A 24,385-nucleotide genomic window follows, 5' to 3' on the forward strand; every position below is an offset into this window, starting at 1 on the left:
ATTTTACTACTCACCGTTAGCACTGGAGGTACTCCTATCTCAAAATGTTCAAGTTGCCCCTCACAGCCCAAGAGTGCGATCCCACCCACTCCCTCCTCTGAAAGCCATCAACAACACACCCTTTTTGCATTAGCTCTGGCTGAATGGACTTTAATTTATGATGTTAGTCAGTTGCATAACATGTTCCATGTTAAAATGTAGCAAGAGACTAGGAATTCTGCAGTGAGTAATTCATTTTCTTATCTCTCCAATGCCTGTCCACCACCTACAGGCACAAGAGAAATGCGTGATGGAATGCTCTCCACCCGTCTAATAGATTCACCTACAGTAACAGTTGAAATTCGGCTGCATCCAGGTCAAAGCATCCCATTTTATTGGCACCCCTTTGAACCATCTTCAACATTCATTCCCATCATCACCAAAGCAACGTGGCTGCAGAGTCCACCATCTACTCACGCAGCAATTCACCAAAGCTCCTTCGAAACTTTCAAACTCGCAACCTCTACCACTAGAAAGACAAGATGGCAGACATTATGGAACTCCACCATGTACAAATTTGCTCTGAAGTCTCACACCATCCTGATCTGGAAAAATGTTTCCATCCCTTCACTGTTAGAGGGTGGGCCAAAATCCTGTTAAGTCCCTTCCGAACAGTCTGCTGAGTAACCTTACACACCAAGCATCGCAGAAATTCAATGCAGCAACTCACCACCACCTTCTCCAGAGCCTTGAGGGACGGGCAGTATGTGGCCTGACCAGTGACACTCTCATTCCAAGAGTGAATAATAGTGTGTAACCACACAAGCTGCAATGGTATCACTCAGCATACAAAGGACGCCCAAGTCAGAAAAGGTAATAGCAGCACACAGGGTAAAGGATCTCCGTACTTCCGTCTGCTATCAACTTCACTGTTCAACATCTCTCCAAGAATAGGAGATCCTTGAAAACTTGAGCATTACAGCTGGCAAAGCGAAACTACAGGAACTTTCAGAGAGGCCATGCAGATGGTAATCAGACGCAGACCTGCAACAGTCATGGTCAGCAAAAGGGTCACAGGCCGTCAGGCAAACTGATTAGAAAGTTGATTTTATCCGGTTCCCTAAAGAATACTACAGTGGAAGCTCTGAATGGACTGCAACAGTGTGGCATTGATATGCATCACTGCTGCCATGGTGGCTAATGTCACAGACAAGAGTTCTTTTGCATGGGATCTGAAAGGTAGAGAAAAGTAAAATCACAATAGCCTCCGCAATTATGAAACAGTGCACTTATCCAGCAAAAAGATCTGGGTATAATGTCAACTCCTTGGAAGAAATAATAGAAAATTTTAACATTGCTCAATAGGAGCAAGACATAAATGCAAGACGGAAAGCTTTGATCAGGACTAGGACTCCAGAAACCAACTTAGAACACAAGCATAATTTTGGACAGCATGATTGAATGGACCAAAGGCATGCTGCAGCAGGAACTGTTAACTGCCCATCTTAGTTAGCTGAATAAACAGAGACTATGCAGCCAGACTGATTGGTCTGGGAACCTGAAAGGGAACCTTGGGAACGCAGGAATGTGCAAGGTTCAGATGAGTTTTCTTCAGGATTCCAGTAGAAAGAACCAAATTGGAGCACTTCACGATTGTGTAAGAGATACATAGATCAGTGTTCACAGAAACCAATGTATATTTGGTATAGAAAAGCAGAATATTGCAGATGCTGGAAATCTGACAAAGTGCCAGAGAGAAAAAAAATCTCCCAAGTTATCACAGAATCCCCAGTGTGGAAACTGGCCATACCCAGACTCACCCTATCCCTGTAACCTGAATTTCCCATGGCTAATCCACTTAGTCTGCACATCCCTGGATACTATGGGCAATTTAACTTGGTCAATCCACTTAACCTGCACATCTTTGGACTGTAGGAGGAAACCAGAGCACCTGGAGGAAACCATGTAGACATGGGGAGAACATGCAAACTCCACACAGGCAGTTGCCCAAGGGTAGTATCGAACCTGGGTGCTTGGCACTGTAAGATAGCAGAGTCTAGATTAGAGTGGTGCTGGAAAAGCACAGCAGTTCAGGCAGCATCCGAGGAGCAGTAAAATCGACGTTTCGGGCAAAAGTCTTTCATCAGGAATACAGGCAGAGAGTCTGAAGGGCTGAAGCCTGACCCTTCAGGCTCTCTGCTGAAAATGTGTTGCTGGAAAAGCGCAGCAGGTCAGGCAGCACCCAAAGAACAGGAGAATCCTTCTCTACCTGTATTCCTGATGAAGGGCTTTTGCCCGAAACATCGATTTTACTGCTCCTCGGATGCTGCCTGAACTGCTGTGCTTTTCTAGCACCACTTTAATCTAGACTCTGGTTTCCAGCATCTGCAGTCATTGTTTTTTGCCACTGTGAGATAGCAGTGCTAACCATTGAGCCATCGTGGCACATTTAACTTGAGCAACATCTGGCTAGACAAAGAACCAAGAGTTAATGCTCAAACCGAGAATTCAGACATAAAATAGATTCTGAACCAGGGAGAAATGAGGATAGGAGAACTGCTGCCTCACAGCGCCAGAGACCCGGGTTCAATTCCCGCCTCAGGCGACTGTGTGTGTGGAGTTTGCACATTCTCCCCGTGTCTGCGTGGGTTTCCTCCGGGTGCTCTGGTTTCCTCCCACAATCCAAACAATATGCAGGTTAGGTGAACTGGCCATGCTAAATTGTCCATAGTGTCAGGTGAAGGGGTAAATGTAGGGGTATGGGTCTGGGTGAGTTGTGCTTCAGCGGGTCAGTGTGGACTTCTTGGGCCGAAAGGCTTGTTTCTACACTGTAAGTAATCTAATCTAATCTAAAAGAAAGGTTTGTGGCAGGTTTGAAGACAGGAGACAGTTTATCCTCCAGGCTAAATGAATGCAGATGGGGCAAAATAAGAATCAAACAAACAAAAAGATGTGCCAAGAGCTACCACTGACTGATAGTGGAAAACACCGCTAGCAACAAAAAGAAAGCAAACTGAGGATAGAGTTTACATATGAAATTGTGGAACTCAATGCTGATTAAGTCCAAAATGCTGTAAAAGGTTCCTACCATGTAAATTTGATCAGATGCAGCAGTGCATCCTTCATAGAGAAAAGATGGTAATGTCTTCAACAGAGAAAAAGATGTTTAATCATAATTCTGCTCTAATATTGACATAATGTAATTGCAAGGGCTCCGACTACAATGCTACATAAAGCTGGTACAATGCATGTACAAAATAAACACTACATGTAGTGTTCTGATGAAGTCATTAGTACTGAAACATTAGCTTGCTCTCTCTCCATGGATGCTGCCTGATTGCTGTGATTTACAGCATTGTTTGTTTTCAGTACAGATTCCAGCATCTGCAGTAATTTGCTTGTAGGTTACGTTGGAGCTGTTCAGAACTTTGGTTGCACCACAGCTAGTACTGTGTACAGTTTTGGTCACCACACTGTGAGGAGGATGTGACTGCACTGGAGGGGATGCAAAGCAGATTCACCAGGATGTTGCTGAGATGTTTCAGCTATGATAAAAAGCTGGATAAGCTTGGGTTGTTTTCTTTAGAGAAGAGAAGGCTGCGGCAGGGGGGACACCAAATGTAAGTGCATAAAGGTTATAGGGTCAGACAGGGTGAATAGAAAGCAGCTGTACTCCTTAGTCAAAAAGATAAATAATGAGAGGTTAACATTTTGAAGTGAAAGGAGGTTTTGAGGAAAAACATTTTCACCCAGAGGGTGATTGGTACCCGGAATGCAATGACTGAGAGGGTAGATGAGGCAGGAAACCTCGTAACCTTCAAAAAGTACTTGTATGAACTGTCAACTACTGTGACACAGTACTTTTGGCAGAACAGACTCAATGAGCGAAAGGATCTCTTCTGTACAGTATGATTCATTCGGGCTTGATGTTTTCATAACTATTGCATAAAATACAGGAAAAGAAAAAATGTATGATGTAATAACTTTGAACTAGAGTATGCCACAAGACAATTAATAAGAAGAAAGGTCATTAACTTTGCTCTCCCCCTTATTATGGCCCAACATCATCCTTAAGTGATTCTGGCAATTTTCCTCAATAATCCTGAATTCAACTGACATTTCTGTATTTAGGAGAACTTTGCATTGTCATCTTAAAATTTAAAACTTTTACTATCTCATTTTAATCCATTTCTCATAATTTAGTTGATGCAATGCTGAAGGAATCTTCTTTTCCATGTCGTTTGCTGCTGTTCTCATTTAATAAGCTTCCATTTTTCTATCCTTTGCTCAAATTCAGCCCACTGACATTAGACAATAGCCACAGTGACTCGTCCCAAAAGTACTTTCATAGAATCCTTACAATGCAGCTCAAGGCCATTCAGCCCATTGAGTTCTGCACCAACTCTCTGAAGAATATCCCACCTAGACCCACTCCATCACCCTGCATTTACCATGGCTAATCCACCTGGCCTGCACATCCCTCGTCACTAAAGGGCAAGTTACCATGGCAAATCCACCTAACTTTCAGCTCTTGACTTAGAACCCTTAGCCTTAAGACGTATAACTGAAGGCGTGGTTGGGCCAGAGCATTAAACCATGTCTTCATGATTTTCTCTGGCTTGCAGGTTGCTGCCTAGATCAGGAAGAGATGGTGGTGTTGTAGTAATCCCCAAAATACAATCAAGTAATCAAGCCCAAGAAAATGCTCTGAGCACAAGAGTTCAAACTGCACTGCAGCAGCAGCTGGTGGAATTTAAATTCAATTGATGAATCTCAAATATAATAGCTATACATTGGTGATCGTGATCATTACATTCATTGATTGTTGTGAAAACCATCTAATTCAGAGAATGAAATTTGCTGTTCTTACCCAGTCTGGCCTACATACTGCCCAGGCCCACAGTAATGTGGTTAATCCCTAAACACACTCTCAAATAGGCCTAGCAAGCCAGACAGTTCAAGGATAATTAGGCAAAAAACAGATGTGGACAACAAATGTTGGCCTAGCCAGTGACACCCTCATCATTGATTAATGTCTTGTTTGAAGTGATTATTAAGAAACCATACTTCTTCAAATCGTGATATGGAGATGCCGGTGTTGGACTGGGGTGTACAACGTTAAAAAAAAAATCACACAATACCAGGTTATAGTCCAACAGCTTTAATTGTGACAACCAACTAATAAAGGAGCAGCACTCCGAAAGCTAGTGCTTCCAATTAAATCTGTTGGACTATAACCTGGTGTTGTGTGATTTTTAACTTTCTTCAAATCAGATTACCTTGGTTTAGCTGAGTAGCTTCTTCAATGTGATTTCCATTGACTGAGCACTGTGCGCCATTCAGTGGTATTACAGTTACTTTGTTATTGAGGTTTTCAAAGATACAGTGTTCACTTTCGAGGTCAAGACCATGGAGAACTGCAAGACAAAATGGTAAATACAAAGACTATGTCTCACTAACTTTTGCTTCAACAGATAGTTCTCATCATTTTCAGAGTAAATACTACAGTGGTCCAAGACACTCTGTTTACTCTGAATAGTACATTAATTTTATGCAAGGACAAGCCATAGGATCAACAATGAAATGGCCATAAATCAATCAAACTTAGACAGAATTAGTCCCAAGTTTACAATATAAATTTGGAAAAACAAATCTATTGATATCATAGTGTGTTGTAACAAGGAATAAGTCTTTCAAAACATCTCAGGAGAAAAACATCTAACATGCATGAGAGACTCAAAAAAAAAACAAAATGTAAATGAAATATTCCTACCAACGATTGGTATTCATTCTGCACTTTTAACGAAGTAAAATGCCCCACTGGAAAAAGTGAATAGCAAACCAAAAGAGTAAGGTTATGAATTACTAAAGGTTAGTTCAATAGATTGGTTGTAAAAAAGGGTCTTGGAGCAAGAGAAATAGGTAAAAATAAACTGTAATTTATGCCGAGACATCCAGAGTATGGACTGGTAAAAAGTAGCTAAAGACACAATTGCCAATGGTGAAGTGATGGCAGAATCACAAGAACGAAGTTAGAGAAATACAGAATTTCAATAGCTGAGGGATGGAGGTGCTCTTGTCTAGGAGTCACAAAATAGGTAGTGTTCAGGTATAGCAAGTAAGTAAGAAAGCTATTGGAATGGTATACTTTATTACAAAAGAACTGAACATAAAAGTAAGGATTTTATGCTAATTATACAGGACATTGGTGAGACCACACCTCAAATACTGTATGCAGCTTTGGTCTTCTGTCTGAAGGACTAATTGAAATATGTTAGAGGTGATTAGCTAGATTGATATCTGAATGAGGAAAAGGTTGAACAGATAGGACTTGCTTTCACTGGAGGTTAGAACAGTGAGGGGTGACTCGATTGAATTACGAAAGATCCTGGACTATGTGGGATGTGGAAATTACGTTGCCTTGTTGACAATGCAGAGCGAGGTTTCAAATTAGGATTGATCTTTTAGGAGCGAGATCATAGGATATTTTTCCTGTTTCAAAAGGTTATCAGACTTTGGAACACTCTCCCTTGGGTTGGTGGAGGCAGGGTCATTGAATATTAAAACACAGGCAGTTAGATTTTTGATGGGCAGGGAAATCAAAGGCTATCAGAATAGATTAGAATAAGAAATGCAAAACACACACATCTGCCAGAATCGTACTGAATGGAGGAGCAGACTTGAGGTGCCAAATGGCCTTTTTAAAAAATTCACTTATGGGAGGTGGGCATCACTAGCCAGTATTTATCACCTATCCCTGATTTTTTACGAGGACAGTTGCAAGTCAACCACGTTGCTGTGGCACTGTAGTCACACAAGACCAAGTAAAGATGCCAGGACATTAGCAAACAATATCCTAAATCTTTTGCATCGAATTGGAATTCCACTGACTGCCATGTTGGTATTCGAACCGCAAACCCCAAACCCCCACCCCCGCGCCGAGCATTAGCCTGGGATTCTGGAGAGATTAATGGAGATGAAAAGTGTTTTACAAATTGCATTGCATTCAAGAGTGATGATCCAGACAATCAAAGGCATGGCTAACAACACTGAAGCTATTAAAATAGGAGATGTACAAAAAACCAAAATTGGAGCGAAAGCAAGAGATCTTAGGTGGCAGAGTTGGAGGATGTTACAAAGTGTTGAGGTAAGAATCAGGACAATATTACAGAGAAATTTGCAAACAAGAATAATTTTAATATTGAGCTTCTGCTAGACCAGTAGTCACCGTAGGTTGGTGAACTCAGGTGATAGTTGCGTCTATATGGCACAAGTTAGGACTTGGGCAGTAGTCCTTCTGATTCACTCGTCTGATGTAAATTGGAAGAATTGAGGCTGGTCTGAAGAGCACTGGAAAAGCTAAAAGTGCAAAGGTAACAAAAATTTCCTGAGATGTTGGAATGCTAGGCATTAAGGGAAATAGATGAACTAACCAATGTCTTGCTCTGTAGTGGCATCTTCTCGTCCAACATAGGTCTTGCCCTCCTATTAAAAGAAAGGTCAGTTACAGCTAAAAGAAAAAATAAATCAACAGAATAATCAAGTTCAAAAACCTTAGTAAAACATCTGATCATTCTATGTTTTAGAACCTATATAATCAAAACCTTCAAGTATGGAATACAGAACTAATAATGACACATTATGGAGTTACAATAAATGTAGCTACTTAGATTCACAGTTAAAACAGGTCAAACTGATCTAACCTGAAACTCATTTCGTTGAGGTTTTTGATATTATCCAAAGAGATTTGTGTTGTCTGTATTTGTTTCTCAAACAAACACTCATGAAACAAAACTAAAACATTGCTAAAAAGGGACACAAAAGTTGAAGTCTTTATCTTACACTCGTCTAGACTAGAGCGCAAGAAACCAAACTTAGAAAAGAAAAAATTTGTATGGTACGAGTAAAGGAGGTTGACTGAATGGACTACAGTTGACACATAGATGGGGTAAGAACTGTTAATTATCCATCTTAGTTAGCTGTTTAAACTCAGGCCAGGAAGGCTCTGAATGAACATAGAACAATACAGCACAGTACAGGCCCTTCAGCTCTCGATGATGCGCCAGCCTTTTATCCTACTCTAAGATCAGGAGAAAGTGAGGACTGTCGATGCTGGAGATCAGAGTCGAAAAGCACTGGAAAAGCACAGCAGGTCAGGTATAATCTGAGGAGCAGGACAGTCGATATTTCGGGCATAAGCCCTTCAGGAAGCTGAGACGTCGACTCTTCTGCTCCTCGGATGCTGCCTGACCTACTGTGCTTTGACTATATTCTAAGATCAGACTAAACTACATACCCTTCATTATACTGTCTTCCATGTGCTTATCCAAGAGCTGCTTAAATGTCCCCAGTGTATCTGACTCCACTACCACCGCTGGCAGTGCATTGCACGCATGCTTCACTCTCCCCATAAAGAACCTATCTTTGACATTTCCCCTAAACCTTCCTCCAATTACCTTAAAATTGTAATTGTGATATGCATTTCCACCATGGGAAAAAGTCTCTGGCTATCCACTCAACCTATGCCTCTCAATACCATGTACACCTCTATCAGGTTAGAGCACTGCCATGGATAATGCATAGTATTTTTAAAATTACATGTACTTTTCATTGCTTTTTAATAACAAATGCACCAAAGATGTCTAGTTCTTCTTCACTGGCACATTCAGAATGTTAGCAGAAAAAACCCTATTTCATCATTGAGTGTTATTACATAAAACTGTTTTGGTATTTGTATTTCCAATCAATAAAACTCATGTTTATTTATTTCGCCGCAAGGAGTTTCTGATGCTTTCCTGTACTTAAATGTTTTTTGAGCAAATCCTCATTCTGATTAAAAAATACATTTGCTCTTGGATTTTGAACACAAGATCATCTGTCATACCTAGCTAATCTGAGAAATTATGCTTCCTGCAACATTTTAACTTACAGCGCAGCAAAATAGTTTGTACTTTTAAAAGGTCAGGTTTGACCTTTCAATTTAATCAAAATACACTGCCTAGATGACACAAAACATTCTTACCTTAAGATGATACAAAATAATTCCAGTACTAAGTAAGTCATCATCAATACCAATCAAATGAGGTAACTCTGAATCCAAAACCACACCAATTCCTTCTTTTCGAAGGGCTAAGGTTTCTTCCTAAAATAAAAAAGAAGACTAAGTGCTAGAACCTAGAAAAGTTGTAAAACAAAGAGTGCATATATGTTAATAAGAGGACAAATCATAAATACTTCATTAACAACAAGACTTGTTACGTATACACCATGTCACATCCAATTACCAACAAAACCATAAGAGACACTCCTGTGTCAAATTTGCAGCTACTCTGTCAAATTTACCTAAGTAAATGCAGCTGGGTTTCAAATTTCATATCCATAAAAAAAAACAATACATCAGAACTTAACGGAGATGGAACATGACAAGCAAAGCATAGCAAGCAGGAAAGTAAACTATCATATCAGCAATTTAAAACATACGACAGTGTTACAAGGCAATAAATGAAACTGAGTTATACAATTTAAGTTTTGATGAAGGGAATACTTGTAACAGCACCTGCCTTTGAAGGCTTAAGGCTACATGAGAACTCAGGGTTTCAAGATCATGCCGGCCTCCAGAATATCACAAGACGACACTAAAGCGAACATGTCAAAATTAAAAATATTAGGACAAATCTTACTGGGGGAAAAAAAATCTAGGTTAACGACACACTATTAAACTATCAATTATTAGCAAAGTTAGGGATCATGGGACACAGTGAATTGGGAATTTCCAGAATAGGACTATAAGACCATAAGACACAAGAACAGGAATAGACTGTTCAGCCTGAGCCTGCTCAGTCATTCAATAGGATTATGGCTGATCTGACATTCCTGATGTCCACTTTCTTGCGTTTTCCCTATAACCCTCTATTTCCCTTATGATCAAGAATTTATCTATCACTAGTCATAGACTCTCCCACGAGGGGAAACATCCTCTCAGCATTTACTCTGTCAAGGCCCTTAACAATCCTGTGTGTTTCAATCAGGTCACCTCTCATTCCAGCAGAGTTCCAACCTGTTTAGTCATTGCTCATAAGACAACCCCTCTGCACCTCATGAATCTTCTCTGAATGACCTTCAATACCTTTCGTTAAATAAGCAGACCAAAACTGCTCAAAGTACACCTGATGTGATCTCACCAGTAAGTGGCACAGTTGCAGTAAGATTTCCCTGCTTTTACAGTCCAAATCCCCTGAAATAAGAACCAACATTCCATTAGTGTTCCTGATTACCTGCTGTCCCTGTATGCTTGCTTTCTATGTATGTGCACAAGCATTCAAGTTCTTTTGGGTTGCAGTCTTTTGCAATTTTTCTCTATTTAAATAATATCCTATTATTTTGCTCTCTTTTTCAAAATGAGTAATTTTCCCACATTATATTCCATGTGCCAACTTCTTGTCCTCACTTAAACTATTCATATCTCTCTAAACTGTTTGTATCTCTCATGCAACTTGCCTCACTACCATTTTTGTCTGCAAATTTGGCTACAATACATTCCCTTCCTTCCTCCAAGTCATTTATATTGTAAACAGTTGCTGCTTGATTTACAGCACATTTGCTTTGCACAAAGAGAAAGTTGCAGCCTTTGAGATTTTGCTGGATTAGTACATTAGTTGCCAAATAAACTCTCCATAAAAAAGTTAGGGCTGGGGAATAACATTGTCTTATCAGTATGGATGTTTACAATCATTAATGCAGCGTCAATGAATCTCTGCAGTTATCAATTTGCACTTACAGCTAGCTACAGCACAAATTACACATGAGCTGCAGGATGTAGGGTGAAGTCGAAGAGTGCACGATGTGAGATGGCCCATTTATGCAAGATTTGGCTCACTAAAACTGGATCATTGAAAAATTTTCCTGTTACGTTTCATTTTATAACTCAATACAGCATGTGAGAATCTAAATATTTGGGTTTTTTCCAAAATAAATATTTGAATAACATAAACATTGTCTAAAAATTATAGAAGCATTCAGTAATCCAAATGTAAATGAAGACTTGGACAGAATTCCATTAACAGTTTCATATGAACATAGTGACAGATGTAGGCCATTCAGCCCCTTAAATATGCATTTCCATTCTAGATTATTGATGGTCAATGTCATATTCTCATGCCATCCTTATACCTTGATGTCATTAATAACTGCAATCTCTTGCTGTCTTGGACTGATTCAATAACTGAGGTTGCACAACCCTCTGGGGTAGAAAATGCCACGGATTCACTACTCTCAGTGATGAGGTTCCTCCTCATCAGAGCCCTAGATGGCTTGCCTTTTATTATGAGACTCTCGCCGCCAGCTCTAAACTCCACAACCAGGTGAAACACCCTTTCTACATCCACCCTGTCTATCACTAAGAATTTTTGAAGTTTCTATGAGACGACCTTTAATTCTAGAAAATAAAGACCTAGTCTTCTCATAGGAAGTCTAGCTATCCATTCGAGTGCATTACCACCAATGCACTTTAATTTTATTGGGATAAAATGTGGGATTTTATCAAAAAGTCTTCTGAAAATCCAAATACACCATATTTACTGCTTCCCCCCAACCGATTCTTCTAGTAACAAACGCAGGTTTGTTGAATATAACAAGTTTATTAATGAATCATTTCTCATTGCATAATATTGTATCCAAAAAGTCTGTTCCCCGGTTGGTTCCTCAACATATTGTTTAGTAATATCACTTCAGTATTAAAAAGCAGGAAAAAATGTCAATGCATGGATTTGACAGACAAGAATACTATCTACAAATTGAATTTTTTCTTTAAAAGCAACTACTTTTATCCTCAAAACAAAATCTTTAACAGAACATTCAAAATTGGTTGCAGATATTATGTCTCTGTGTGCAAGACTTAGGATTACTGGATCCATTTCATTTTTGTCACATTTGCTTTTATGCAAAACAGTTCAGAACAAAATACAGAACTCCAAGTAAAAACAGAGATCTGCGATCATCTACCACTTGCAGAAACTTCTTTCAAAAGCAGTTCTCACTCAGAATGAGCCAGTAGGTGACAAGCTGCAAATCTTGAGGACAAGAAAGCAGAATCACTGGGAACTTGGTCAAAAGCAGAAGAAGGGAGGAGGAGTGGACTTCATAATGATGCTGCTGTCAATGAACTCCAGCAAATTTATTACAGTACTAAGCAAAAATTTAAACTAAGTGGGACAATATTGTGTACATCAACTGGCCTAGTAAGAAGGAGAAAGTGAGGACTGCAGGTGCTGGAGATCAGAGCTGAAAATGTGTTGCTGGAAAAGCCCAGCAGGTCAAGCAGCATCCAAGGAGCAGGAGAATCGACATTTCGAGCATGAGCCCTTCTTCAGGAATCAGCCTTTCCTGAAGAAGGGCTCATGCCCGAAACGTAGATTCTCCTGCTCCTTGGATGCTGCTTGACCTGCTGGGCTTTTCCAGCAACACATTTTCAGCTCTGGCTTAGTCTGAAACCAAAACACAGTTTCAAAAGAAGGTCCAGACTTACAATTACTCACCAAGCGTTACAACTTTAACACATCTCCATGATGTTTACTTGTTTCCCAAATAACAGCCGCTTTAGGGCTTATAGGGAATAATACCTTAAAGCCATAAGACATAGGAACAGGTATGGGCCGTTCAGGCCCTCAAGCCTACTCCAATCAATAGGATCATAGCTGATCGATCCTCATGTCCACTTTCCTGCCCTTTCCCCATAACTCTCTATTCCCTGACTGATCAAGAATCTATCTTATCCTTAAATATACACAAGGACTTTACTCTCGTGGTTCACTGTGGCAAAGAGTTCCAAAGACACACAATCCAAAGAAGAAATTCTTCCTTAACGGTCTGAACTTGGTACTCCTTATTTCCAAGATGAAGGTCATGGCATTCTTTTTAAACTGTATTTCAAACATTGAACACCTGCAGTATTCAAGCAGCACACCAATCAAACTTTGTCCAGACATTCACATATAATCATCTATCAATGTGAATTCAGTAAATAAAATGAGACAGCTGAATGAATGAAAGAGATGAAATTAAAGTATGTCAGATGCTGGTATACACAGGGTCTTCTCATCTTGGCAAATGTCAAAACAAATAGGAGTTCTACTTCATCATGAAAACAGTGGTAGGCAGGTAATCTGCATCAAACAAAAAGCAATAATTGTTTCATTGGAAGTATGAGACCAATCTGTAGTTTGAAAAGCAGGTTTTTGATCACATGCACATTTCAGACCAAGTTTAAACAAAAACAAACTGAAGACTAAAACCATTGGCTTACGAAGGACGTGTATTACTTGTACTAAAAAAGCCTGCCTGATTTAAAATATGATCCCACTTTCACAGATGTTACAAAATAAGTGTAGAGTGGACAAAAATCTCAAACTAGTGAACTGCTGATGAACCACTACAATGACTGATGATATTCCCTACGCCTGTTAATGGACTGCTATCAGATATGGTTACAGCATCTCAACACTCATTACAAGTGGGATTTTTTTAAAAAACATTTCATATTAAGAAAATGAGATCAATGATATAGCACCGAAAGCCTAGGAAAACTTATTTTCATTACATGCCTTTTACCTTTACCAATGCTTTAGGCTATATCACCCTCATTTATCATAGGAACCCATTAGAGAATCTGTTTGAAGTTTAGATGAGAAAAACTCAAACATTTCTGTAAATAGCTCACCGCATAAAAGCAGATGCTGCGATTTTAAAACCACACCAGTATCAATTATACTTTAAAATGTATGCGATTTTAAGAAGCAGCTGTAGCATCTAAAACTCCATCGTCAAATGTAAAAGAACAGTTACTGAAGTAGCACAGGAAAATTACATACTAAAAACCTTAAATCTGGTTGATATATTTTCTGATCTTTTAACTGCAGTAATTTGCAAACAAAATATTCACACAAAATGTTTTTCTAGAAGCTTTTACACAAGATTAAATTTTTTCCCAGGGTTAAAGATGTTTTACATCCAATAATTCAACACCCAAATTAAAAACGTTGTTTAAAAAAAAATCAATGGATGGTGAGATTTTTTAACAGATACACTTTTAAACACATGAAATGTGTGGCATTTAGCAATCATTAGGCAGCTTTACGTTTAACCCCACAACAAGCTGAGAATTCCCATGCTAGCCTTGCATAAGTCAGCCACAAAGATATTTGAAGGGGGTCACATATTTAAAACAAAATTGCCGTAAACACGACAAAAATGTTGCAAGATGTCAGACATTTTCCTAATATCAGCATATCTTGTGAAGTATACCACTGGATAATGGCATGTACAAAATTAAATATTTACTTATTTTTAGAAACTAGGTCTCATTTGGTGTCAGAATTTCCGACAAAAGTTTACCAGCCTGACATGTAAACCAGGTCCTCTCCATGATTGCAGCTAGACCGGATAACTACTTCCAGCAACTGTCTTTAATTTCAGTTTCCTAGCATTTGCAGTGTTTTACATCCATCTCTTATCTGGTCAAACCTTTCTCTTGAAGTTGAAACAAATTCACAGTGCACATCTGTTTCACTAATTAACAGCCCTTGGGGTAATATGGGAAGAGTGGGTGTTCATAATGAGAAACAAATTGAAGGAATGGAGGTGGTGGTTTTTAACCTACATAATTGACACCCACTCAGACGTCTACATAAAATGAACTTTACCCTGTTATAAAATAAGATCAGTGGCAAAGAAGCTGCCCCCGCAAGTCATTAGGCAAACCTTTCTTCATTATAAGTAGTCTGGAGCAATCTGAATAAATTCATATTATTATATTAAATAGGTTATTAGTTGGGAACTGCTGCATTAACATGAAAGCATATACCCTCTCCTCCCAAAGCTACAAGCAAGAAAATTCAATAAATTTCTGAGTCAACCGGAAGGAAGGGCTCAGTCCAGTATGGTGAAGGAGGAAGGAATGGACTATTTGCTCTGAATCACAATCTCAATACACAGGCAATGTGTTACAAATGAACTAAGAAAACGACATCAGTGTGGGAAAATCTAAAAGTTAAAGTGAATGGATTATATTTGAAAAAGTCATTTGTAAACAAACAGTGAAACAACTGGTGGAACAGACTTAGAATTTAGTTATTATATACACATTATTCCTGATAGGATGTGGTGATGTCAAGTAAGTAAGAAGCTTTAGAACTGGTTCTGAAAGGTCACTGGACTCTAAACATTAACTCTGCCTTCTCTCCACAGATGCTACCAGACTGACTGAGTTGCTCCAGCAATTTCTTTTTTGTTACAAATACTTTGGAAATGTATTTTCTATTTGTAAGAGTCAAAATGCAAGCAAAAAAGAACAATGGAATAATGACTACATAAATGGTTCCAATTATGCTAATTGAGTGATAAATATTGGTTAAGACACCAAAATGAGCTTCCCACTTCTTCAAGATTAATGATATGGAATCTTTTACATCAACCCAAGGTGACTAACGAGGCCTCAATTTAACATCTCATCCAAAAGATTGTAGCTCCAACAGCTGAACTCGAATCAAATGCTTATTTTGCACGGAGGGTTGCTCAATAAAACTGACCATCCATCCTGATTCCATCAAGTTATAAAAATTATTTATTAAAAACTATTTCATCTACAACACTGGCTCCATCAATTTATCTGATGCTCACCAAATCAGCATCAATTGATTATTAAACCTCAGAATGCAGGTTGCTCATCTGATTTGTTTTATATCTGGTGAGAGGACTTCAAGATCCTTATCTTCACTTTTAGTTCCAAACCTTATTTCATTCAAGCTTAACACAGCTATTTGTCCCAACATGTAGCCTCCAACTCTCAGCTTCCATTGCTCAATGGCCATTAGTCCCTTATACTTTAGAATGTGCTCTCTAAATTACTCTGTTCCGTCATCCTTTGAAAACCTTTGGTTTGACTGCGCCCAAGATCCATAACCGTTTCAATATCCTTTCAAATTGAGTTGACCTTTAGAAATACAAATAAAATCTCTTGTATTTGCATAAATCCTTGTTATGTATATTCTACAATATACATAAAGCAATTTGGCTCAACTTATCCTTGCCACATTTTACATTTCTCACAGTTCTCCTATCACCCTTCCCAAACTATCAGACAAACCCCCCCCCACCCTGACCCGCTTGCTCCCCATTTCCAACATCCTTTAATCATCATCCTTTAGATGGTTCTATAATATTCGACTCAATTACTCCCTGTGCTATCAATTTGCACACTATCACCATTCTCAAGTAAACATCTTCTGGTGATTTCTTGACTATGTTCTATTGATCATTTCCAGTTCTGTTCTATTATCCCATTGTGCTTTGTATGGTATGATCTGCCTGTACTCACGCAAAACAAAAAAACTTTTCACTGTACCTGTGACAATAATGAAATCAAAAAAACCTCATGCATGGTCTACTCCAGCAAAACATTGTGTGCATCTTTAAAAATCACAGTATCTCACAGCCTTCTCTAGAAATAAGCAAACCAGACTGCCCATCCCCACAAGCACATTCACCTCTAAGTTTGGTATCATCAATTTAAATCTTTTTTGCATCCTCGCCACTGTCCCTATATCTATGTTGGTAATATGAGGAACAAAATGGTGTACAGGACTCTGATCTAACCAAGTTTCTATACAAGTTTTTTTATAATATCCCCATATTCCATCAAATTGCACTGTTGTGTTGTAGGAAAAGGAGGTAGCCAATTTGCACACAACTTTCTCCAACAGAAATATAAAAAAGGCCAGCCAATCAACATCACATAGTAGACTAAGGGATTAACACTGGCCAAAGCGTCAAGGAGAACTTTGCTGGCTGTTCCTTCTTGGTGCCATGGGATCTTTAACATTCACCCGCAAGGATATATGGATTGTCAGTTTAATATAACAACTGGAAAAATAAAAAAAAGCTGGATGGCTTTTATTTGGAAATTAGAAATTCTGATGAAAGATCATCTCGATCTGAAATATTAAACTTTGTTTCTCTCCCAACAGGTGTTGCCAGACCTACTGTCTAGTTTCAGAAACCTTTGTCTTTATTTCAGGTATCCGTATTGCAGTATTTTATTTTTATATAAAACAAAGCTGATTAACAACTACTGATACAAGATTCTCTAGACATTTTTCTCTAAGCTAATCAAAAATTAGCTAATCAAAAATTTGAAGCAATTTATCAAATTAATGCAAAAACAGAAAAGTAGTTGCTGGAAGAGCTCAGCAGGTCTGGCAGTGTCAGTGAAGAGAAATCAGAGTTAACGTTTTAGGTCCTCAGAACCGTTCTGAGGAAGGGTCACTGGACCATAAATGTTAACTCTGATTTCTCTTCACCGACACTGCCAGACCTGCTGAGATTTTCCAGTAACTTCTGTTTTGTTTTTAATTTATAGCATCTGCAGTTCTTTGGGTTTTATTAAATTAAAGCTTGAATGAAAATATCAGAAACAAGCAGTGTGCACCCTGAGGTTAAACATTTCACATCCGAAGCCATAATTTCTATTAATCCATGAAGCACATCTTATTTGCAGTCATTGACTCAACAACTAGTTTTAATTTTCTCTTGACAAATAATTACCATTTCAATTAGCGACACAGTAGATAATGGGGGTACTGTAAATTGCATTGCAATGTTTTCTCACCATCCCTCCCCTTAAAAAATGTTGCATTTGTCTTGGCTCAGTGAAATCTAACATGTGATTGAGAAGGTAGTGAATTCACATCCAGTTCAATAGTCTCACATACATGACCTAAGCTGACAATGCACTATAGTACCAAGGGAATGTTCAACTGTTGGGAGGTATCAATCTTTTAATGAGACTTTAAACTGAGGCTCCATTTACCCTCTGAGGTGGATGTAAAAGATCTCACAGCATAATTCAAAATAATTTGCAAGTTCTATTTCATGGCTAATATTTTTCCATCTAACAACATCACTAAAAATAAATGACCACCTTAATAATCTCATTGCTTTTGTGGGAGCAGCCAGGTTGCCCTGCATTATAACAATGACTAAAATGCATTGACCAGAAAATAAATCTGAAAGGATTTACTTCTGGTGACTAACTTTCAACCACTCCAGCAATGCACGAAAGTTTGCAGTGGGGGGACAGTTTGGCATGCAGAGAATGGGAAGGCTATTGGGACTCAGTTAGAAATAAAGTTAGGAATGGCCAAAGTAATATACTTTGTGCAATTTTTCCAGCAAGAAGGTTCTGATGGAGAGGGTGCATAGACTGTATGGTTGAAGAACCACACTTGGGAAAGCATTTCAATAGGTCTTAACTATGCAAGTGTACAATTAAGATGACAGTTTTGGATTCAATAGAGATTAGTGCAGTAACATTTATGCTTGGTAAATAGGGCAGGACAATCTTACTTTCTAAATAGCTGGAGCAAAACTATATTTGCTTGTGTTGCATTGATTGATAGTCAAGATAACTTCTTGGATTCCATCTCTTGCATGCAAAAGTGAATGGCAATTGTAAATGAATACTTGGAGATCTGATTTATTCTTCTATAGTTTGGTCATGGGAAATGGGTGTTGTTAGCTAAACCAGCTTTTACCGCCCATCCCTACTGCCTGAAGGTGGCAGTGAGCTGCCTTTCTGACCTGTTATATTTCTTGCACCCACAGTACAATTCAGAAGGGAGTTGCAAGGTTGTGACTCAGCAAGTGAGGGAATGGCTTGGATGCCCTCATTCTTCCAGTTGATAAAGGTCATGAGTTTGGAAGGAGCCCTGGTGACTTCACTCAATGCAACTCATACAGGGTACACACTGCTGCCACTATGCATTCATGGTGAAGGGAGTATGTTAAAGGGTGAGGTTAAAAAAAACACAAGTAGGTTGCATCATACTCCTGACTTGTGCCTTAGAGATGCTGGGCAGGCACGAGGAAGATAGAAGGTAAGTTGTTGCTCCCTACTGGATTTCTAGCTTTACATGAATGACCAAAAACTGAACTGGACCAACAATAAACGCACGACGACAAGAGTCCGGGATTCAATGATAGTAATAATACCATTGAACATCTGGAGCAAATGGATAGATTCTTCCTTGTTGGAGATAGTGTTTGCTTAGCACTCGTGTGGTGTGAATGCTACCTTATGAGTGCTGTGACTAGTGGCTAATAACAACAAAAAAAACAGTATCAATATTACGTAACGTGGCTTGGGAAATGCTTTCAATGTCAGAGGTAACAGCCTTGGTTTTAAAAATGAAATTATACATGGAGTTGTTGGGGGGGGGGGGGGGGGGGGGGCATCATGAGAAGGTAGTGGTGAGCTGCTTTCTTGAACTACTGCAATCCATATGCTATAGGGAGATTCACAATGCTCTTAGGGAGAGTATTCCAGCATGTTGATCCAGCGACAGTATAGCTGATTTCCAGGTCAGGGTGGCATTGTAACAGGCAATGCTGGCAACTTCGTTCTTTCTGGCGCTCTTCCAAATTATTGAATTAGACAGATTTCAAAAGAAAACCAGCATCTCAATGCAATGAACTTAGAATAATACTGAAAAAGCGTAAAGCTTATGTTTGAATTGAACAGTCCAGAATTGACAAAATAAGCAGATTGTGGATGGAATTTAATGCAGACATCCAGAGGCAACGTCTAAGGTAGGGTAGCCGGTTGGACATAGAAGAGTATGGGTTGGGGGTTGACTTGCCTCCTCATCTGTTTATGTTCTGTGCAGGAAGATTCCTGGGTGACCTTCCAACCCAGATACTAACTGAAGTCCTTAAGTGGAAAGGAAATACCCACTGAAAAGCCTTATGCTACCATTGCTGGCATTCAGTCAGTGGGAGGTAAAGTACTCATCATGTGGGGAGACTGAAAAGCATACCCATCTGTGAGGGACAAAACAGGGCATGGTCCTTGTTCACACCACATCCAATCGAGGGGCCCAGCATTACTAAAGCGAGGAAGCGCCATCCTCTGTCCTTTCCACTCAACCCCACCACCACAACATAGCTGAGAAACAGTATGGAGGCTTTCTCTAGGGATTCTGCGGTAAACTCTGGTGAATGTGCAAAGTGAATTATCATTGGAAGCAACTAATCTTTGAGTGACCATTCCTTGGCCGTTTGGTGAGGTTGAGGTGTGGGAAAGAAGAAATTTCCAGCCTATTGGGAGAGAGAGAGAGAGAGAGAGAGAGAGAGGTCCTGATATTAAATGCAGTCCTGTGGAGCCATGACCCCACCAACAGGGTTCCTGCTATGAACTAAGGCCTCAATGTCCTTGGGGCTCCCGAAGATTGAGCCTCTCAGTCCTCACCAAATTCTGTCCCAAATATGTCATAAATGGGTTTCTGATAAATACCAAACCAAATGAGATTTAGCTTCACCCATCATTAGGTGCACTTCTCAAAGTTGTGCAAAATATCAACTTTTTAAAAGTTACTGTTTTCAAATTCAGTGATTTAAGCAGATTTAAAATTTTAAAATCACACTACATATGTTTAATAATGAAACATATTATGATTAGATTAGATTCCCTGCAGTGTGGAAACAAGCCATTCAGCCCAACAAGCCCACACCGACCCTCCGAACAGTGACCCACCCAGATCAATTTCCTTCTGCCTAACTTATCTATCACTATAGGCAATTTAGCATGGCCAATTCACATGATCTACATATCTTTGGACAGTGGGGGAAAGCCGGAGCACCCGGAGGAAACCCACGCAGACATGGGGAGACCATGCAAACTCCACACAGACAGTTGCCAGAGGCTGGAATCGAACCGGGTCCTTGGCGCTATGAGGCGGCAGTGCTAACCAGTGAGCCATCATTGCATTTGTTGTGGTGTTCTGAGTGCTCATCTAAATTCTTCTTCAATGTGTTGAGGGTTCCTGCCTCACATATCCTTTTAGGCAGTGTACTTACTTTAGTTCTACAAGCAATATCCAATAATTTCATGGAAGACCCACCTTGAGGATATTTTGTGTTTCGTTCCATTTATTTGTCCACTCTTTGGTCAGTTCCTCCACCTGCCAGGCACAACAAAAGTAGTATTACAGACCCAAATAAATAAATTTCTCCGCATTTAATCTACTTTCCACAGATGCACAGCAGTTAGATGGAAAACAGGTTCATCTGGATCACTGGCTATTAAAAGAGATTCCATAGCTGCCTAGTTATTTAAATTCACATTAAGTGGTTACTCTATCATAATAGGAGAAGTGGGCCAAGCACCCCTCGAGCACACCCCACTATTTTCTGAGACCATGTCAGATCTGATCATAACCTCAACTCTACTACCCTGTCCACATAGCCATAGCTCTTGATATCATGTTGATGTACAAGATACTTAATAATCCAGTCTCCCTTCTCTCTGGGGAACATCTCACAGAGAGAGAAAAAAATCCTCATCTCAGTCTTAAACGGACAATCACATTTTTGTTTGTTCTGGACTCGTGGATGTCATCTCAGCATCCACGATGACCTTAATTTATATTAAAATTTCACAAAAGCATAAACCATGGAATAAGCACCGAAGACTCAGAAGAATGTTTCATGTGTGTCTGGACAGCGGCATAGCTGCTATTGCAAGAATTAGGAAAATAAAATCCCAGTAACCACTCGAATTTAACCATCAGGTTCTGGATATGGTATCATTCTGTGATCATTCTGGTTCTGAACAGGCCGCAGTTAAAAATTGTGAGTTTAAATGGCAATGCAGAAGAAATGGAAATACTTTTTGAGATCGCCACAGTGACAAACACTTGGAATTACCACACTTCATCTAAATTGCCACACAACCCATCATGAAAAAAAAAGATGCACAACTATTAATAGGGGGCAGTTCAGCATCAACCACACTTTGTGGATTTGGAGTTACACAAAGGCTAGACTGGGTAAGGATAGCAGATCCATTTCTCTATCGATCATTAGAGATTAGCTTTCAATTTCAGATTTTTAAAAAAACATACCTCAGTGCTATGGTGGGAATTGAACCCAAGCTCCACAGCATTAACCAATGGAATGATTGGATCACCATGAAGGTAGATAAAATGGTGACTGATGAGTATTCAATTCAAATAGAGTTATGTTATTTATGTTGTGAACGTGCAATTCCGTGAAGTTCTCATTGCTATTAGATATATGCTGGCCAATTTTTTTTTTTGCAAATTCATTAACTAAGAATAGTTTCTTCCACTGGCATGCTTTCTGTAACTGTTGAGACTTTTCTCTGCCAACTTGTGTTTTTTCACCTTGATGAAACAGATCTAAAACACAGCATTCAAAGATTTGCAATGAAACATTCCTAACTGAGAACCAGAGGGCACAACCAGAGAGTGAAGGGACCACCCTTTAGCCAGACTGTGGTAAATCTATGGTACTCATTGCCACAGAAGGCTGTGGAGGTCAAGTCATTGAGTGAATTTAAGACAGAGATAGATAGGTTCTTGATAGTAACCAATCAAGGTTTACAGGGTGAAGGCAGGAGAATGGGATAGAAAAACATATCAACCACGACTGAATAGTGGACCAGACTCAATGGGCCGAATGGCCTAATTCTGCTCCTATACCTTACGACCTTATGTGGAAGTGAACTAATAATATTAAACTGTATGCAGATATTTAGCAAAGTTTATTCCTGAATCAACTGAGACTCAAAATGTGCTTTGAAAAGCTTCATTTGAGAGGTTTTTCCTTCCTTCATTTAAAGTTTACATTTTTCCACATTAAAAATAAACTTATTTGACCATAACATGCTTTATTCCCCCACTGGTCTTTGTATCTTCCTTGGAGGTTTTCACATGAAGGATTCAACTTACAAAGGAGAGGACTTGAGTTGATAATGGTGACAAAACGTGACTTTGCATTGGTGAAAAACAAACCAAGGATGTGTAGTGCACATTTCCCAAGGTGCATCAGCAGAATTTACCTGACCAAACAGAATACAGTTTCTAATAACTCTCTTTCTGGCTTTGTTACTCCAAGTACTTCGAGAAAGCCATGTTTCAAATTTTAAAATTTAAAACAATGTTTTACTAATAAATAAAAAGGTCCTGCAGATGAAATTAGAACATAAAAAGAGAGAGCCTACTGCAGCTTCTGTTTAGTACTTTAGTAGAAAGGGGTACTATACCACATTCATAAATGTTATTTGTGACTTACATTAGGTAAAGACGTGAAGGATATAAAATCAAAATAGAATATAAAAAAGACAGAATGCATGATTTTAAAGATGGAAACTAAATTACAATCATACCTGAATAAATTATCCAAAACTTTCTAATCCTGCTTCAGATGTAGCTCACCTTTGATCAGATCTCTTGTTTAAATTTCACGAACAATTTTACAAACACAGTTGGAATGTGCAAGTGATGTAAATTCAGTACAGTTTATTTCATCAGTGTATTGAAATAGTTTTCCAATAGCAAAAGGAGTATATAGAAGGAAAACAGTACTTACTCTAGCTTCATTTTGTTGAAGCTTTTCCTCCATACTTAAAGCTGTTGGAGAATCCAACAACGCAATCTGAAAGGAAAACATATTTGGCTGTGAGTAAACACATTTCATTACAAAACTAGACAACATGGTATTGAAACATTTCAGCCCTGTAGTGGAGAGATCTCATCAGCATCACCTGTACTGTTTTGGAGATGTGTTTTGCACAAGTTTTGTACTATTTTGTTGAATTCTTGTTCAAATGAGAATGGTTGGAGGTAAGATACATAGCATTTTAGCATTTTATAAATCACAAACTAGAAGCACAGTAAAGCACCCGCTATATGGCCTTTCTCAACTTTCTCTTATTTCAGATATCAGATCCAAAACATCTACTGCATTAATGTGGATTTTTCATCCTTCTACATCAGTCAGTAGATAGTGCAAATTGCAGATAAATTACAGCAGTTTAGGGTGCTATGGATTTACATCCAATTTACAATTAACAAAAAAAAATTCTAAATAACAAGATTCAATGTCAAGGTCCCAAAACTAAACAGTATTCTGGTCAATGTTAATTAAATAATTTATTGATTTCTTTATTCATTCACGGAATGTGGGCGACGCTGACTAGGTCAGCATTTATTGCCCATTCCCATTTGATCAGTGGGCAGTTAAGAGTCAACTACAGTGCTTAGAGTCTGGAGCCATACACATTGTCTAGCTATCACCTTTATTAACAGCTAACCTGAGAATGCAACGTTTTAGGACAAGGTTTTGTGATTTACACATGAAAGAAGTGAAACCATCATGGTATTCTAACAGATGAAAGGCTTAACAGACAATCAATTTTTCAATGTATAATTTCAGTTACATCACACTGTAAATTTTTGCTATAAATTCTGTGTGTCAGATTGAGCCCTCCACTACCGCCTGATGAAGGAGTGACGCTCCGAAAGCTAGTATGCTTCCAATTAAACCTGTTGGACTA

At 38.9% G+C, this 24,385-nt stretch overlaps 1 protein-coding gene across 2 annotated transcripts in view; it reads right to left on the bottom strand.

Moving 5' to 3' along the window:
- Window positions 1-24,385, bottom strand: part of kif16ba (kinesin family member 16Ba) — a 133,120-nt gene that overhangs the window by 77,745 nt on the left and 30,990 nt on the right. For both annotated transcript variants that reach the window (XM_072581525.1, XM_072581524.1), the window contains exons 11-15: window positions 23,419-23,484; window positions 20,928-20,987; window positions 9,002-9,121; window positions 7,413-7,464; window positions 5,259-5,396 (exon numbers count right to left, since the gene is read on the bottom strand). In XM_072581525.1, the coding sequence (XP_072437626.1) occupies window positions 5,259-5,396; window positions 7,413-7,464; window positions 9,002-9,121; window positions 20,928-20,987; window positions 23,419-23,484 (436 nt within the window). The remainder of the gene's footprint in view (window positions 1-5,258; window positions 5,397-7,412; window positions 7,465-9,001; window positions 9,122-20,927; window positions 20,988-23,418; window positions 23,485-24,385) is intronic.

The sequence above is a fragment of the Chiloscyllium punctatum genome, chromosome 11, assembly GCF_047496795.1.
Source record: "Chiloscyllium punctatum isolate Juve2018m chromosome 11, sChiPun1.3, whole genome shotgun sequence".
Lineage (NCBI taxonomy): Eukaryota > Metazoa > Chordata > Chondrichthyes > Orectolobiformes > Hemiscylliidae > Chiloscyllium > Chiloscyllium punctatum.